General features: G+C 41.8%; 1 protein-coding gene across 2 annotated transcripts in view; it reads left to right on the plus strand.

Moving 5' to 3' along the window:
* PTPRR (protein tyrosine phosphatase receptor type R) overlaps positions 1-15,799 on the plus strand; it is a 236,535-nt gene that overhangs the window by 148,219 nt on the left and 72,517 nt on the right. For both annotated transcript variants that reach the window (XM_026500025.4, XM_026500028.4), the window contains one exon: positions 1,180-1,442. In XM_026500025.4, coding sequence (XP_026355810.1) covers positions 1,180-1,442 — 263 coding nt within the window. The remainder of the gene's footprint in view (positions 1-1,179; positions 1,443-15,799) is intronic.

Raw genomic sequence — 15,799 nt, forward strand, 5'->3', positions numbered from 1 at the left:
AGTCTGGTTTGTCGTTTACAGTGACTTTCCTCTGGCAATTTCGTCCATGGAGTGTCCCAGCAAAGTCAGTCCGATAACTTTAAATGTTTAAAAATGACAATCCTCCCATTTCTGAATTGAATTAGCCGTTCCAGAAAGGACTCTGAGAATGGAGGAAGTGATATGTTTGTTTTTTCCTACATGCATTAAAAATTAAAAAGGGAAGGGGCGCCTGGGTGGCTCAGTTGGTTACGCCTCTGACTTTGGCTCAGGTCATGATCTTAGGGTCCTGCGTCGAGCCCTGCGGGCTCCCTGCTCAGCAGGGAGTCTGCTTCTCTGCCCCCCTCCTCTCACTCTCTCTTAAATAAATAAATAAATAATCTTTTTTATAAATTTAAAAGGGGAAAGAGGTAAAAAAATAAAATTCCGGTTATCCAAATTATTCTTTGATAGGTGCCCTAAATTTAATTTTTTGAAGAAGTTACCAGATATTCAAGTTAATACACGACTAGTGTGGATATTTACCAACATAAGAAATTATGATTTATAGCATAACTATTTTTTCATTAAACTTCACAAGATTTTCTTTTCATATGTTGTACTGGATGCAGATCTCTGTTTCTATACAGGTCATAAGCCCATAGTTCATGGCTGTTCCTTCAATCAGCCTTCCCTTTCAGTCATTTTGAGTAAAAACTTGCATGTGGGGGCGCCTGGGTGACTCAGTCGTTAAGCGTCTGCCTTCGGCTCAGGGCGTGATCCCAGCGTTCTGGGATCGAGCCCCACATCAGGCTCTTCCACTAGGAGCCTGCTTCTTCCTCTCCCACTCCCCCTGCTTGTGTTCCCTCTCTCGCTGGCTGTCTCTATCTCTGTCAAATAAATAAATAAAATCTTTAAAAAAAAAAATCTTGCATGTGATCAAACTGACATCTGGCACTTTTATAAAATTAGCCAAATTTTCTTTTGGATATGTATTTGAGGAATAGATTCATGGACACGTTTATTTAATAAGTAGAAATACCAACTATATCCTTTTTGAGAAAAATCTCAGCACCACACAACTGAGACATCATTCTAGAAGGCTTTGCTTGGGTGTATTATCATTAAACCTCCATTTTGTTTGTCGTCTGGGTTGGGGTACAGGAGAGCATATTTTGTTGTTCAGTGTGAAAAAACAAGCCTTTGTATCTCCTTCTATAGATTCTTTACAGATTAAAAGAAAAATTTCAGCTTTCCTTGCGACAAGATAAAGAGAAAAACCAGGAGATCCACCTGTCACCCGTGGCATTACCACCAGCACAGTCCGAGGCAAAGGCGGTCAGCAGCATGGTGCAGCCCGAGCAGCCTCTAAAGGTGCTGGATGTGGTTGTGGACCCGCAAGGCCGACACTCGCCTGAGATCAAAGCCACCACCTCTGTCTGCCCATCTCCTTTCAAAATGAAGCCCATAGGACTTCAGGAGAGGTATGAGATTTTCTGTATCCCTCTCCAGGTTGCGTTTCTTTTTTTAAAAAAAAAAAAAGAATAGTCACCAATTAAAAATGATGGAAGCAGAGATGATTGGCCTATTGGGTAGAATTGCTCACCACCAAATGGACACCAGGAGGGAGTCGTCTCTCTTGTCCCCGCAGAGAATCTGGCTGTGATGCAACTATCTTTTAGTTACATCAGATTCTGTTTAGCTGGTGATGACCCAAGCCGTGGTCATCTTCAACTCCAGGACTTTTTATAATCATTTACTGAGTACATTTTGAGGGCTGCTGATGTGACATAATACTATCTTCTGTAATTCTCATCAAAACTCTGGGAGATAGAAGGACTAGGGATAAACAGAGTATTTCCCGACAAAGTCCACATTGTTTGGAGCGGTCAGTGTCACAAATCGGGTTTTTATTAAGTTTCCTCTCTGCTTCCTTTGAGCAAATGCATGACATTGTTTTTGTTACCTTGCCTGCCCTCGTGATGTGCTTACACTGACATTCTCATTTAAAGCAAAGCTGACGTGGGCGCCTGGGTGGCTCAGTTGGTTGAGCGGCTGACTCTTGGTTTCAGCTCAGGTTACAATCTTGGGGTCCTGGGATCGAGCCCAGTGTCCGGGGGTGGGGGGAGTCTGCAGTCAGCAGGGAGTCTGCTTGAGGATTCTCTCTCTTCCCCTGCCACTTCTCCAACTCATGCTCTCGCCCTCTAAAATAACTAAATAAATCTTTTTAAAAGATTAAAAATAAATAAAGCAAAACCAACATATGAAAACCAGGATATGCGAGGTACATAAATGAGGGGCTAATTCTTTACTTCCCCAAAATATTACATAAAGCTTCCCCATAGTATTTCTTAAAATAAGAAGCTTCCTGTTTATATTTTAAATATGATTGCTATTATATCCAACATTGCATGTCTGGGAAAGTGAGAGGGTCTCAAGGTACACTCCCTGGTTCATTCTCCTCTTCTTTTCTTATATCTTCATTTTCTCTCACTGTCCTTTTTGTTGCCTTAGGTTTTCAGATCACATCTCTAAGTTTTTTTTTATATTTCCAATAACACACACACACATACACACACACACGCACACACACACACACACATGCACACACACCACATCCCTTTAGGAAATATAAGAACTTCAGAAGACCAAGGTGGTCATTCACATTTTTTTGTAAGTATTATCAAAAAACAGTGAATGAAGTAAAAAAGAAAGGGATTTGTTGCACTGATCTCCAAAGTCCTGTAAAGGGAGAACACTTTGACTCCATAACAGAAGAAAAATGGAGATTAATCAAATCTTCTTCCTCAACTCCCAAAATACTAGTTGGTTTCCAGATGGATCCATGTGGGTCTCCAGGCACCATTTCCTTAGTCGGGTACCACTGCATTGCTGTCTTGGGCTGTAGATGAGATGGAACTTTCTCCCTGAGGCCAACCAGGAGTCAGAAGAACTGGATTCCAGCCCCAGCTCTGCCACTGCTGCATTGAGTGGCTTCATATGAGTCATTCACCCACCTGGGCCTCACTTTCCTCATCTGGGATATGAAGGGCTTAAACTTGACTTCTTTGCTTCCTTCAGGCTCTTTGGCTTTTGTCACCCAAATTAGTTTTATACATTGATGTTTGCTTCAGAGAAAAACCTCAAAGCAGGTATCTGGGCATTGGTGGTGAGCCAAGGGTGGGATCTGCTCAGATGAAAGCAATAAGGTGGTCATTTTCAATAGATGACTTAAAGATGATAATAAAACTACCTAGAAGTCAGACTAACTTTGAGTATCATCACGCACCACCAATTCTAAGCAAGGCCAGCGGTGAAATCCCTAAGGAGTACCTATTGCCAAAATCAGTGCCTTTTGTAGGGCGCTGCTGGGCATGTTTGAATTTCAAAAACATAAGGTTAAGTATCTCTTTCTTCCTTTAAATGAAGTGAATGTTTCAGAAGGGAGAGTACAGAGATGGTGTCTTACTCATCTTTATGGTCCACGTGGGGGACTCTAGCAAAGCCAAGTGTGTAATCAGTGTCAGATAGATTCCCTGCCATCTGGTCTATAAACGTCCTTGGATCCCCACCCATCGCCTCCCACTTCCTCCGCCCTCAGAGGAAGAGAAAGCTATTCTGTCCACAAAGGCTCCAGGTCATTCCCTCTCAACCCTGATAACTTACTCCATCAGTATTGCTTTTCTTTTTTCACCTGTGCCCTCTTTGCTAATGCAAAGGTTATAAGAATGGTATCAGGACTAGCATGCGTTACATATTTCACATATATTATTTTATCTCATCTTCTCTGCCTGATCTAATCCCCTTCTCTCCTTCCATTCAGACCATACACTCTTCAGATTTATCTTGGTGTAACACTATTTGCATTTGATGACTCTGCTGTGTAAAAATCCTTGAAAGCTCCCGGGTGCCTACTGGCTTAAGCAGAGACCACCTTGCTGGGCCTCAGACGTCCTACACTCTTGGTCCCTGATCCTTCTTTCCAAATATGTTTGCCACTACCCCCAAAAATAAACCTTCCATTCCATCTAGCCTGTTCTCCAGGGTGCTGTGCTCCTGTCCACAGCTGCACCTTTGTTCACCTGGTCCCTATTCTCTCTCCTTCATCTATCTCAAGTCTCCAAACCCCAACCAAAACTTACCTCCTACCATTGGCTGTGACAGTTATCTGTACCCACAGGGATTCTTCACACCTCTGAATTGTCACATGTACTGCTCCCCTCGAAGTGATTTTCATTAAAGAATAATTCAGAAAGGGACTAAAACTGGTTTTCAAGTAGTTTGTCCTATCCCTTCACCAGCTTGGAAGACCCTTAAGGACAGGTATGGGCTCAAGATACTCTCGTGTCTCCCATGGTTCCTGTGACCCTGGTACATTGTAAACACTAGAAAATTGCGGAGTTAATTAATTAATGTGCATTTGCGTCTGGAGATCTCATGTATTTCCAAGAGCCTTCCATAAGAACAAATAGCCTATGATGAGCTACAGAGCTGAGTCCCTGTGCTAATATTACGTCCGACATTCACTAAGTAAGCCATTCAGCGTGTTAATTAAGTCCTTTGTTGTGTGGTTTTCTCAATGTACGAAATAGGTTTGATAATATCTGTTCTGCCTTTTTTTTAAAGGACACCATAAAATTAACAATCAGTAGAAAATGGCACTTTGTCTGTGAGAAGGAAAAGTAAATCTCGTAGTCTTTTTGTTTTTGTTCTGCGATCCCATTCCACAAGCCTGTGCTAGGTCAGTTATATTTTTGAACTTGGGAAAGTTGAAACTTTTTTTTTTTTTTTACTGAATTGATAAAGTTGAGCCTGCCATTTGACATCATAAATATTTATCTTATTTATAAATAGTTTTAAACTGTCAATTTACTTATAGTTTTTCTCATCCTATGTATAAATCTATATTTATAAATTTGACCATCTAATGTAGTTTGACAGCTATCTGTATCCGATTAAATCTACTTTCATCTAACAAAGGAATTTCTTTCCCGTGGTGAGTCCATGAATTGGAGAGATACACCCAGAGGCCTGCCCCATACCTACCGCGTGTGAAAACTTGGAATTTGTCTACCTGTGATGGGGAGAGCAGCCTGTGCCTTGCGCAGCTCTTGTGACGGTTGAGCCAGACCGTGAATGTCACATGGCTGGCACAGAGGAAGCTGTAGCTCACTCCTGCTCCCCCTTCTCTTGTCCCATCCCTGTCCTCCTCAGATTCCCCGCTTGTCACTCTCAAGGAAACTGTATACAAGCTAGGTTCCAAATGTCCAGTAAACCAAAGATCATACTCAGACCCCAGAATGATACATTTTCACCTGTTGGGAAAACCGAGAACTTGTAAATATGAATTCCTGCAAATTTCCCCTTTGGGTGACTGTACAACAGCCAATTTTATGGAAAGGAAATTAACAGGCAGACAGGGAGATTCATATTCTTTCCTCATTTGATTTTTCATTAGGAATAAAAGTGAGCAAGGGCAGCTAAGGAACTGTCCAGAAACGGTGTCTCATTGTGAGAGGGCCCTCTCACTCCCCCTCAGTTAACGGGCTGGGAGAAAGAGGGCGTTAATGGAGGTTTTCTATTGCAACCGAGGCCTCCACAGGCCCCCAAGGGTTGTCAATACCCAATGAATAAACATTTTCTAACTTCTCTTAAACTATATCTTAATATGGTTTGTTTTGGTCCATAAGTATTGTGCAAATGATGATATAACACCCAGATGTATGATTTTAAAGGTTAAGGCTGAGCCTGGGAGATGTCTATCAAAGCTAAACAAATGTCTGCTATAGTGGAAACAATGAAAACATGGGCCTGACCAAGAAAATGTTGAATATTCTACACGTAAACTAAAAGTTTCGTTTACTATAATTTCCTCCAGGCAAGCTGGAATGTTCCGACTGCTGTCCCCTGCTCTCCCTAGTGGGGAAACATTTCAGTGCTCAGAAATTTTGACTTAGAAGATACCTAATTGCTTTTCAACTAATGTTCCTTTGGGAAATATAAGAAAAGGAAAGAGTATAGAACAGACACAGCTGAATATCAGGGTACAAATTATACAAAAACACTCTGGAGGGGCACCTGGGTGGCTCAGTCGTTAAGCGTCTGCCTTCGGCTCAGGGTGTGATCCCAGCGTTCTGGGATCGAGCCCCACATCAGGCTCGTATGCTGGGAGCCTGCTTCTTCCTCTCCCACTCCCCCTGCTTGTGTTCCCTCTCTCACGGGCTGTCTCTCTCTCTGTCAAATAAATAAATGAAATAAAAAAAAAAACACTCTGGAAATTAAAATCTGTATTCATGAAATAGACCCATCCGTGAAAACAGAGCCAACTCCCTCACTTTCTGTCTAGGGAAACGGAGACGCAGAATCTTCTCTTTCAGGTCTTAGGGGAAAAAAACAGAGACTGAGACAAGGAATCTTGTCCAAGTGATTTATTGAGAGGATGTTCTCAGGAGAAGCCTAAAGGAAAGTAGGAGAGGCAGAACAGGGGAAAAGAAGCCAAGCAAAGAGGTGGTTTCAGCTGACATCTGGTGTCATCTGTTCACACAGGGAGCTCTGAAACATGAGTTTCATGAACAGTTGTTGCACCTTGAGGCAAATAGGGTGGGCATCTGTACCCCCATGTCAGTCAACCATTGACTTCAGGCCATCCCGGTTATGCAGAAGCATAACTTCGTAGGCCCCTCTGGCCTAGGCCACTCCCACCAGCCAAGGGTGATTCTCCGGAGAAGTGGCCCCTGTGTGCTATTCACAGCCAATACTCGCCGCAGTGGGGGAGGGGAGGGGCCGCAGCCTGGCGCAGGTGATCTGGGTGGGGCACCAACCACGTTACTACCCTGGCCAAAGGTGACAACGCTAGTTACAGCAGAGCTAGGTGTACGCTCCAGGTTTCCTTGATCTTTCATGTGGTACACATACCAAGTAGCCTCCCTCAGATAAACACCAGTTGTTCTATGGAACCTATGACCCAACACCACCGAACACTATCGCCCACGACTCACTTTCTTCAGCCGGACAATATGGGACTCATAACAACATGTAACAAGCAACCATTTAGCAGTTAATCCAAATTTAGTTCCAAGTAACATCAATCAAAACAACTCAATAACATTTATTGACCCTTTACATGCATGATCTCATTTAATCCTCACAAGGGACTTCTTATCCTCTCCTATGGTGAGGAATGGACACTCAGAGAGTTGAAGTTACTGGCCAAATAACATAGTAGTTACTGGGCTTGTGAGGGTGACACATAGAATTTGAACCCAAGCAATTTGGCTCCAGAGCCTGTACTCCTAACAAGTACTGTATTGGGGGGGGGGGGGTACACATTCCCATATTCTATGGAAAATAAGTAAAAAATAGATTACAAATCAATGTATTTACTAAGTAGGTATATTAGGGAGTGTCACACTGTTATTCCCCTTGGCAAATTTCATGCTTGGCTTTCAGAATGTGTTTCAGATTCTAAACAAGTAAAATTCCATTTTGTGAGGTAGATTCAAAACACTCAAGTGGAGAACCGTCTCCCTGCCAGTCTAGCTCACTGCCAGTCTCAGCCTTTCCTCCATCTGGTTGTTCCCAGAGGCCGGGTGGATAGCCAACAGAAATCTTCATATAACCGCTATGTTCTACCTCTTTCTAGCTGACGCAGTTGACAGAATTTTAAGCTTCCCTTATTTTTGATTACCACGTCCTTATAAAGTACTTTTACAGGGATGTCCAGAGTTGGGGAGGCCTTGGAAACATGCACAAACCCTTTGCTTACAGTGAACATCAAACTCTTTTCCTCTTTATCTGTAGGATAGACAATGGTTGCATTTTTATGGAGGCGTGTTGGGGTTCTGAAGGTTAGGGGGAAAAAACTTTAAAGTGTTCCTTATTTAAAACAAACAAACCAACACCAGGATTAAGAAAATGGAGGCAGAAGTTTTGAAATCTGCCCAAAAACGAATGGCAAGGCATGAGACAAAAGCCGATCATGGCAAATGAGAGAAATATCAGGGCATACAACCCAGGGTGAGAAGAGCAGAAGCCGAGATCTATTTTGAAGGAATTAAAAGTAGTAGAGCTCTGGGGCACCTGGTGGTGCAGTCAGTTAAGCGTTGGACTCTTGGTTTCAGTTCAGGGTTCTGATCTCAGGATGGTGAGCTTGAGCCCCAGGTCAGGTCAGCGCCCAGCACGGAGTCTGCTTAAGACTCTCTCTCCTTCTCCCTCTGTCCTTCCCCGAGCCCCTGCACGCTCTCTCAATCAAATAAATACATCTTTAAAATAATAAATAAAAGTAGTAGTGTTCTGCCTAGAAAAGGTAAAAATTGGCCACCACTTGTCGGCAAACAAAGACCTAGCTTCTCTCCAAGCAGACTGAAGTATTTGAACCCGGGGTGGCCCCTCATGGAATAACAAGAGCATTAAGTCCCATCAGGTCCTCCTCTCTGTGTCTTCCACCAGACGCCCATCAGCCAGGCTCCTGCATTCTGAGATTCAAGCATGCCATCGCCACGCGTCTTTCAACACCCATTAACTTGCAAATCTGATCCTGGACACTGGCTTCCAGCTTTACTAGGTGGTCTCCATTTCCACTCCCATGATGGGGGGGGGAGGGGGAGCAAAGCCCAATTCTTTTCTGGGAACTCTTAGAGCCATTCTGTAGGCTCTGACCTATTTTTAGAGAAAATTAGGCTTACTTCCCTAGCTGCCTAATGCTAGCATCTCTATGGAGTTCCGCCTTGTCCTGCCCCTAAAGAAGAGGTTGTTGCCTATAATGTTTGGAGGCTCACTGATTCCTCTACCCGTGATCAAATGAGAGTTTTTCTGTGGAGAGTACTGAACGCAGGGCTTTTCCAAACGAGATCACAAGTCTTTGCTAGGGGACCGTGTTCCAGCTCTAGAAGTACAGGTTGACAGAATTAGGTGAAATGGCCTTTTTTGTAGAAGCGTTTTAATCAGGACAGGCACAGACGATTCCCAGAGTACATTTTGCCTCCTATTTTGAGAGAGACCAGCTCTGAATTTTCATTACTGTGTCAGGGGATTTTTTTTTTACCTTGCAGGCAGACGGTTGCCTTTGGAGTTCTTTGAAATGTGTCATAAAGCTACGGCTCACGCTTCTGCTGTGTGTATTTTCTGAACATTGTTTTCCTATGAAGTGATGCTCCGCTCTGATTGATACATGACCTCTGTAGCAAAACAGTGAAAAATCACAGGTCACCCACAGCAGGTGACTTTAGCAAAATTATATTCAACTGATGGATTTGGGGGTTTTTTTGTTTCTTTGTTGTTGTTGTTGTTATTTTTACCTGGACATATATCACAAACATTAAAATGTCATTTCCATTCAGTAAGGCCTCATGATTATCTTGGATGTAATTGAAACACAGTGGGGGGGCTCTGTTTTCCCATACGTTCTGAAGCCGGCCTGGATGAAGTCTATCGTAGTATGTGCACATAGTGCCCTCTAGTGGAGAACTGCATGTTGAGGCCATTATTAGCCCGTGTCCTCTAGGGGAAAGGAAGCTGGGTCTTGTTTCTGTTTAAAAAAAAAAAAAAAATCCATAAAGACTTGTAATGTCCTCTGTGGCAGGTGAAGCATAATCTTGTTTGGCAGGCACTTTAGAAAAAGGTCTCGGTGTAGTGATGAAAGATCCGTAACTTGAGAAATAACAAATTAGTATGAACACTCCCATTTGAAAGTGATGTGCTTTCTAAAAGTGCTTAGCACCCAGTCATTCTCATTTCTCGTTCAATCCACAAGTAATTTTAAAGACAATGTGTCAAATGAAATTATTATTGCCTAATGTGTATTATAATATATAATTCCTTTTACTCAGAAGCCAATTTTTATTCTAAATCAGAAGTTTGAATGGGAGCCTCACTAACTCTCCCTTTTCCCAGGCCCAGCCATCCTGCCTGCCCCACTGCTCATTCCCCTCCTTTTCTCTCCCGATTCTGATTTCCCCCCATGGTGGTGTCTCTAGTACGAAGCCTGACACATACTTCCTATGCTATGAATATCTGTTAAATTTCGATATGAGACAAGGGAACAAGTCCTTAAAATTAGGTTAATTTTATGGAAAGAATTACTTCAAAAACAAAGTAAAACAGATGATCTCCGTCATCTCCCCCTTGGCCTACAGATGTGAGTCTCTGGTGCTGGGGGGTTGCCTGGCCTCATTAACCACCATGAGGGAAGAGTGTGAGCTGCTCTCCTTGCGTGTCCTCGATATCACACTGCACCGCTAAAGGGAGCTTATAACACCCCTCCTAGCCCTGCTCTGAATATAGTTTCCTGAATGATTAGTTTTGTTCTTGTTGTGTTTTATTTGCCATTGCCTTTTGAGTTCTACGGTAGTATTTTGTGACTAAATCCCCATTCAGAAGAATATTCTTCTCCTGATAGAATCCTTAGTCTACCTAAGGATTCTGAGACACAAATTGGAATTTTAAATCCACTTTAAGCAATAATGATCATAGGAATGATTAAGTGCTAAAGGGCCTATGACAGAGAATACGTTAAAAGTATGGCAAAGACCTACCATAGCCTGAAAGAATAGACCTCGAAGGTGGATCCTTAGCTATGCGAAGTCTCTGATGGATGCTCAATCTGTTGCTTTTCTCAGTTAGCTCTTTCTCATTGCCCCAGGAAGTTTCTTCCATATCTGTACTGCTCTCCTTAAATTCCCACAGACCTCTGGAAATAAACTACGTCTACACCACCTCTCCTCCCCTTCCCAGACTCCACGAATACCTCCCCTCCCTCCCTCCCCCTCTCTTTCACACAGACACACACACACACACACACACACACGCACGCACGCACCACCCAAGTCAAATCTCCTAAGAACTCATTTATCTGTTTCCTTACTCCCTAGTCCCACACATATAATAAGGGTTCTTAAATATTGGCTGAGTAATACAAAGTTAGGCTTACTCATCTGAGTTAGATTTACTCATCTGTTTCAGCTCTGAAATGTCCATTTGGTTCTAGAAAGTCCCAGGACCTGGAAAACTTCTCACTTGCCATTTTATTCCTGAGTGCTTCATTTCTCCAATCCCTTTATGGGACCAATGAATTTTAAAGGCTTCTCAGCTTAATATACAAGTCTTGTAAAATTAAAGAGATTCTCTCCTGAACCTGTTACTACAGCACGGAGGTACATCAAGACCCTCAGGCATGAAAAATCGTGCAGTCGAATGATCCCGTATATGTAAAATAATGGGTTAGAAATCTAACCAGAGATCTCAGATAGCAAGATTGCAGATTTTTCCAGGTGAGGCAAGACTTCTTCAGCTTTGAATATCCTGTAGAGCTTTGTATGGGGTAACTGCCCTTATTCTTGTCTTTACTTTCCTAACTGTATTTTAAAATTTCAATCTTAAAAAAAAAAAATACCCATGAAATTTTTGCAGAGGGAAAAGTCTTCCATCCAACTTCTTGATACAGGTGATCTTTATAATCTTGACCGTACCAATGACGGCTTGATTTTCCATCACTGTTTTGTGGAAGAGAGTACTTTTTCACTTTTTAAACCAGCCTCTATAGTGTATTATTTCAACTTTAAAAGCATTTTTTTGCCCACTCTGTCCTCATAGTTCACGGAGTGTAAATGTATTGGAGGTGGTAATTAATAGGAAAAAAAAAATTAATAAAAACAGGTCCTATTCGAGCCAAAAACTGTGTAAGGGAAGGGCTTCGGTATTAGGCAGTTCAAAGTAGAGTGAGTGTACTTCCGGTTCAGTCGGTGAGAATCAAAGAATGTAAGCAATAAAGCATTATGCATATCTGCATATTATGCATATACCGGGTTTGGGGAGGAAGATCTCATGTATTTTATTATTTGAGGAGATTGAGTCTAAGAACTTGGTCGATAGATACTTTGGAAGCATATACACAGAGATATTATTGGAATAAATAATTAATTAGTTAATATAATTAATATATAATTAATTAATATAATTAATAAACAATGTATTATATACAATTAATATAATTAATATAGTTAATATATTGATATGATTAATTATATTAATATATAATTAATATAATTAATAATTAATACCTATTAATGTGAAATCCTTGAGAGCCGTGAGGGACATGCTCAGCAAATATTTAAGAAGTGGTGACCCCAAAGATTTTGAATTTCTAATTAAAATGTGTCCTTATAAATATGACCTGTAGGGGGTGCACTGAACCAACAGTATGCTTTAAAAGTGAACACCTAGGCTTCTGTGTGTGACAGAAATTCCCAAGTTTGGCTTTACATCCTCTATAGAGATGCCAGTGAAATCTAAGGTGGGGAGAGTGTCTCATGAAATCTTTAATACGGTGTCAATAAGAGTCTCCCTGACGTATGTTTAATTGTTACATGTCATTCAGTACTTTTATCCCCCGAGGAGTGGAAGGAGAGGCACCAAATCGAGTGGCATTAGAATGTCAAGATCCCAAAAATATTAATAATAAGTAAAATAATACGAACAATAAAACATGGCTTAAACATGACCCCACACTTTCTTTTTTTTCTAAATCATTACTATTCTTCAGAATGCTAAATTGTGTAATTCAGTAAAGTAAATTGTAGACTCCTTGGGATAAGGATATGTTAACACCATTAGTATTCTTATTGCCTATTAAGGTGCCTGGAGCACATTAGACCTTAATCCCTTCCTTCATTCCCACTCGGGGTTGGAGGCAGTGGTCGTGATGGGCATGGTGAGAGTCTGGAAGCAGGTGGTGGTACTATATGAGAATGAGGGGCTTCCTGAAAAGTCGGTCATGCAACATTAGAGTTGAGAGGGAATTTAGAGCCATGGCTCCTAAATGTTATTTCACATCCAACTCCCATAGGGAAACTTTGTAACATTTCTAAACATTCTTCTAGATAGAAACATTTCTGGATAGTACTCCCACCCCCCACTCCCCTTTCTAGATAGAGTTTCTAGATAGGAAATAGTCTCAAGTCAAACTCAAAAATTCAGCCTCAGTAGCTGTGGGGAAGAGTTGAGGAGGTAGATACAGATATAAATATACAGATCTAGATCGATAGACATGATAGATATATACTGATATGCACGTATATATTTAAATATATGCATATATTTAAATTCATGCATATAATCTAACATAGTCTTATATTTAACTGCCTACAGATGTTCAAATATACTTAAATTACTATCTTTTATATTTCTCCATTTAAATTACTTGCATGTGAGAACCGCGGTGTGAGTGGTCCTGGCCCAAGTCCCGGGGATGTTCCTGTAACTCTGAGGCAGGTGGCAGTGCCTCTGACGTGAAAGCAGTGGGCACACCCCTTACTGGAAGCAGAGCCCTGAAACTGAAACCACTTGTCCATCACGAAGCTGGAAACTTCCAGTGACTGTCGAAAATCCCTTTCACTTTTAACCCCACCAGCCAGTCCAACCCCTCTTACCTGCTTCCTGGACACAGGGGTCCTGAGGATGATAGACTTATTACTAAAATTATTAGGATCCCCAGATGCGGGCTCTGGAAGGCCACCCCTTCGCCTTTTACTAATGAAGGAACTGAGACAAAGTAACCAACTTGATTACAATGAACTGTAGGTCCTCTGAGAACCATCGGTCCATCCTGGGTTATTCAGCCATAGCATTGTAATGGGATTGGTAGCCAGCTATGGATTATCCCACATTTTGATCTAAATCAGTGGTTTTCACCTGTGTGTGCACAAGGGCTTGGGGGAGAGCTGGGCTGGTGGGGCCTGCCCTTCTCAGACTCTTCAATGCGCACGAGTCTCCACACCCTTGTGCTGCTATTGGCCTTTCAGGAAGGGCTTTCTTTTCTTTCTTAACCAGGAGCCCCCAATTTTGAAAAGAGTTTTTTTTTTTTAATTTTGTTTATTTATTTGAGAGAGAGAGAGCACGTGCCCATGAGCAGTGGGGAGAGGCAGAGGGAGAGGGAGAAGCGGGCTCCTCGCTAAGCAGGGAGCCCAACATGGGGCTCGAGTCCAGGACCGTGGGATCATGACCTGAGCCGAAGGCAGACGCTTCACCGACTGAGCCATCCAGGCGTCCCTGAAAAGTGTTTTAAGACTGCCATTGTTTCCTCAGATAGGCTTGCTCAGGATAAACCTCTGCAGATGGGATCACAGGCCTGAGGGGGAATGTGGGTCTCGTTCTGTTCTGGTGCAGATGTCCTCGTCGCGCTTCGACGGATCTGTGCAGAGCACGTCCATTGCCCTGTTCGGAAACATTTCTCATGAGACTCTTTTCGTGCAATTCCTCTGCATTGCCGCAGAGAAGTAGCTATTCCACCTGTAATTCCCTTCAGTGGATCTGAGACATCTTTAGAGTTTCCTCGGGCTGTTTATCACAAATATAAATCTAAAAATAATTTCCTAGAAAAGCCACTGCTTACTCTCAGGTATATTTTTCATTGGCCATTTGGAATACCTGACCGTAGAAATTAAGTGTTTGATAACTTCTCTTAGAAATTCTTTTGTCAATTTTTCTTGTATAATTCTTTACAGAGTAGCTCTGATGTGTTACCTATTATTTATGCTTAGAAGTTAATCAAGAGGTTATGTCACTGACTCAGTGTCACCTGACTGACCATGGGAGCCATGGAAGGAATATGAGAGATCTACCTCCAGACCCCAAGCTGTCAACCACTGGACATACATTTCTAGGCCCTTACATTTCCACCCAGATTTGAAACGTGATTTTTTCCCTTAAAATGTCTTGCTTCCAGTAGGTCCATGATATATATTTATTGCGTTGAATTGGATTTTTTGGTGAAATGTTCTTGAATTAAGTTGACTAAAGTATAAGCAAAAAGATTAAGTGGATGGAAAAGGAAGAGGAGGAAGAGGAGAAGAGAGGGAGGAGGGGAAAAGAATCGCTCTTTACTGGGTTTTAGCTTGGGGCTCCTGGGCAATCTCCCACAAAGTTACACTGGAAGCATCACCTCATCGTGACCCTTCTGTGATGTGAGTCTGCATAAGAAGTAATATTATTTGACTGTGAGCTTCCCATGGAGGCCTAGGTGGGCATCAGAAAGGCTCCCTCTTGGCAGAGAGAGACAAACTTGTTGAGTTTGCCTTTAATAGGAGCTGTGCTAGAGAACTAAGCATGAACCCACTCACCCCAGAACTCGACAAATAGTCTAGAAATAAAGTCATCATTTGGTCCCTCTGTCTCATAAAATCAAATATTTAATCCTTTGATATTTAAAGTATCAGGACGAATGGGAAGAAATCAGAGAGGGAGACAAACCATGAGAGACTCTGGACTCCAGGAAACAAACTGAGGGTTCCAGAAGGGAGGGGGATGGGGGTATAGGTATTGAGGAGGTCATGCATTGGGATGAGCACGGGGTGTTATATACAACTAATGAATCATTGAACACTACAACAAAAACTTACGATGTACTATATGCTGGCTAACTGAACATATTTAAAAAATGAAATTAAAAAAATAAAGTATCAGGAGAGTTGGTAAGGGGAACAGTAAATAGATTAAGGGTTGCTTTGTCATTAGTCTAAAAATAATCACCTACTCTGAATGCTTTTCCCTTCTTTCCCTCTATTTTCTCCAACCTGTTAAAACCATTTGTTCCACAAGGACAGTGATCAGTGTATATAAACTCACCCAAGGTGGCTATAGGTGCTTTTTTTTTTAATATTCAATCCCCAGATCAATAACTGGGGATCTGAATTTTTTTTTCCACATTCTTAATTCTTTAGTGACAGAGCATAAGGACATAGTACATTGAAAAGCCTTAGATTTCCTGACTAAAATATAACTGCCTTTCCTAGTTGGGAAGATAATTTTACTCCATTGTGCTTTATTTATTCTTAGTAGAACTTGTGGG

Source organism: Ursus arctos, unplaced genomic scaffold, assembly GCF_023065955.2.
Source record: "Ursus arctos isolate Adak ecotype North America unplaced genomic scaffold, UrsArc2.0 scaffold_21, whole genome shotgun sequence".
In the NCBI taxonomy this organism is placed as follows: domain Eukaryota; kingdom Metazoa; phylum Chordata; class Mammalia; order Carnivora; family Ursidae; genus Ursus; species Ursus arctos.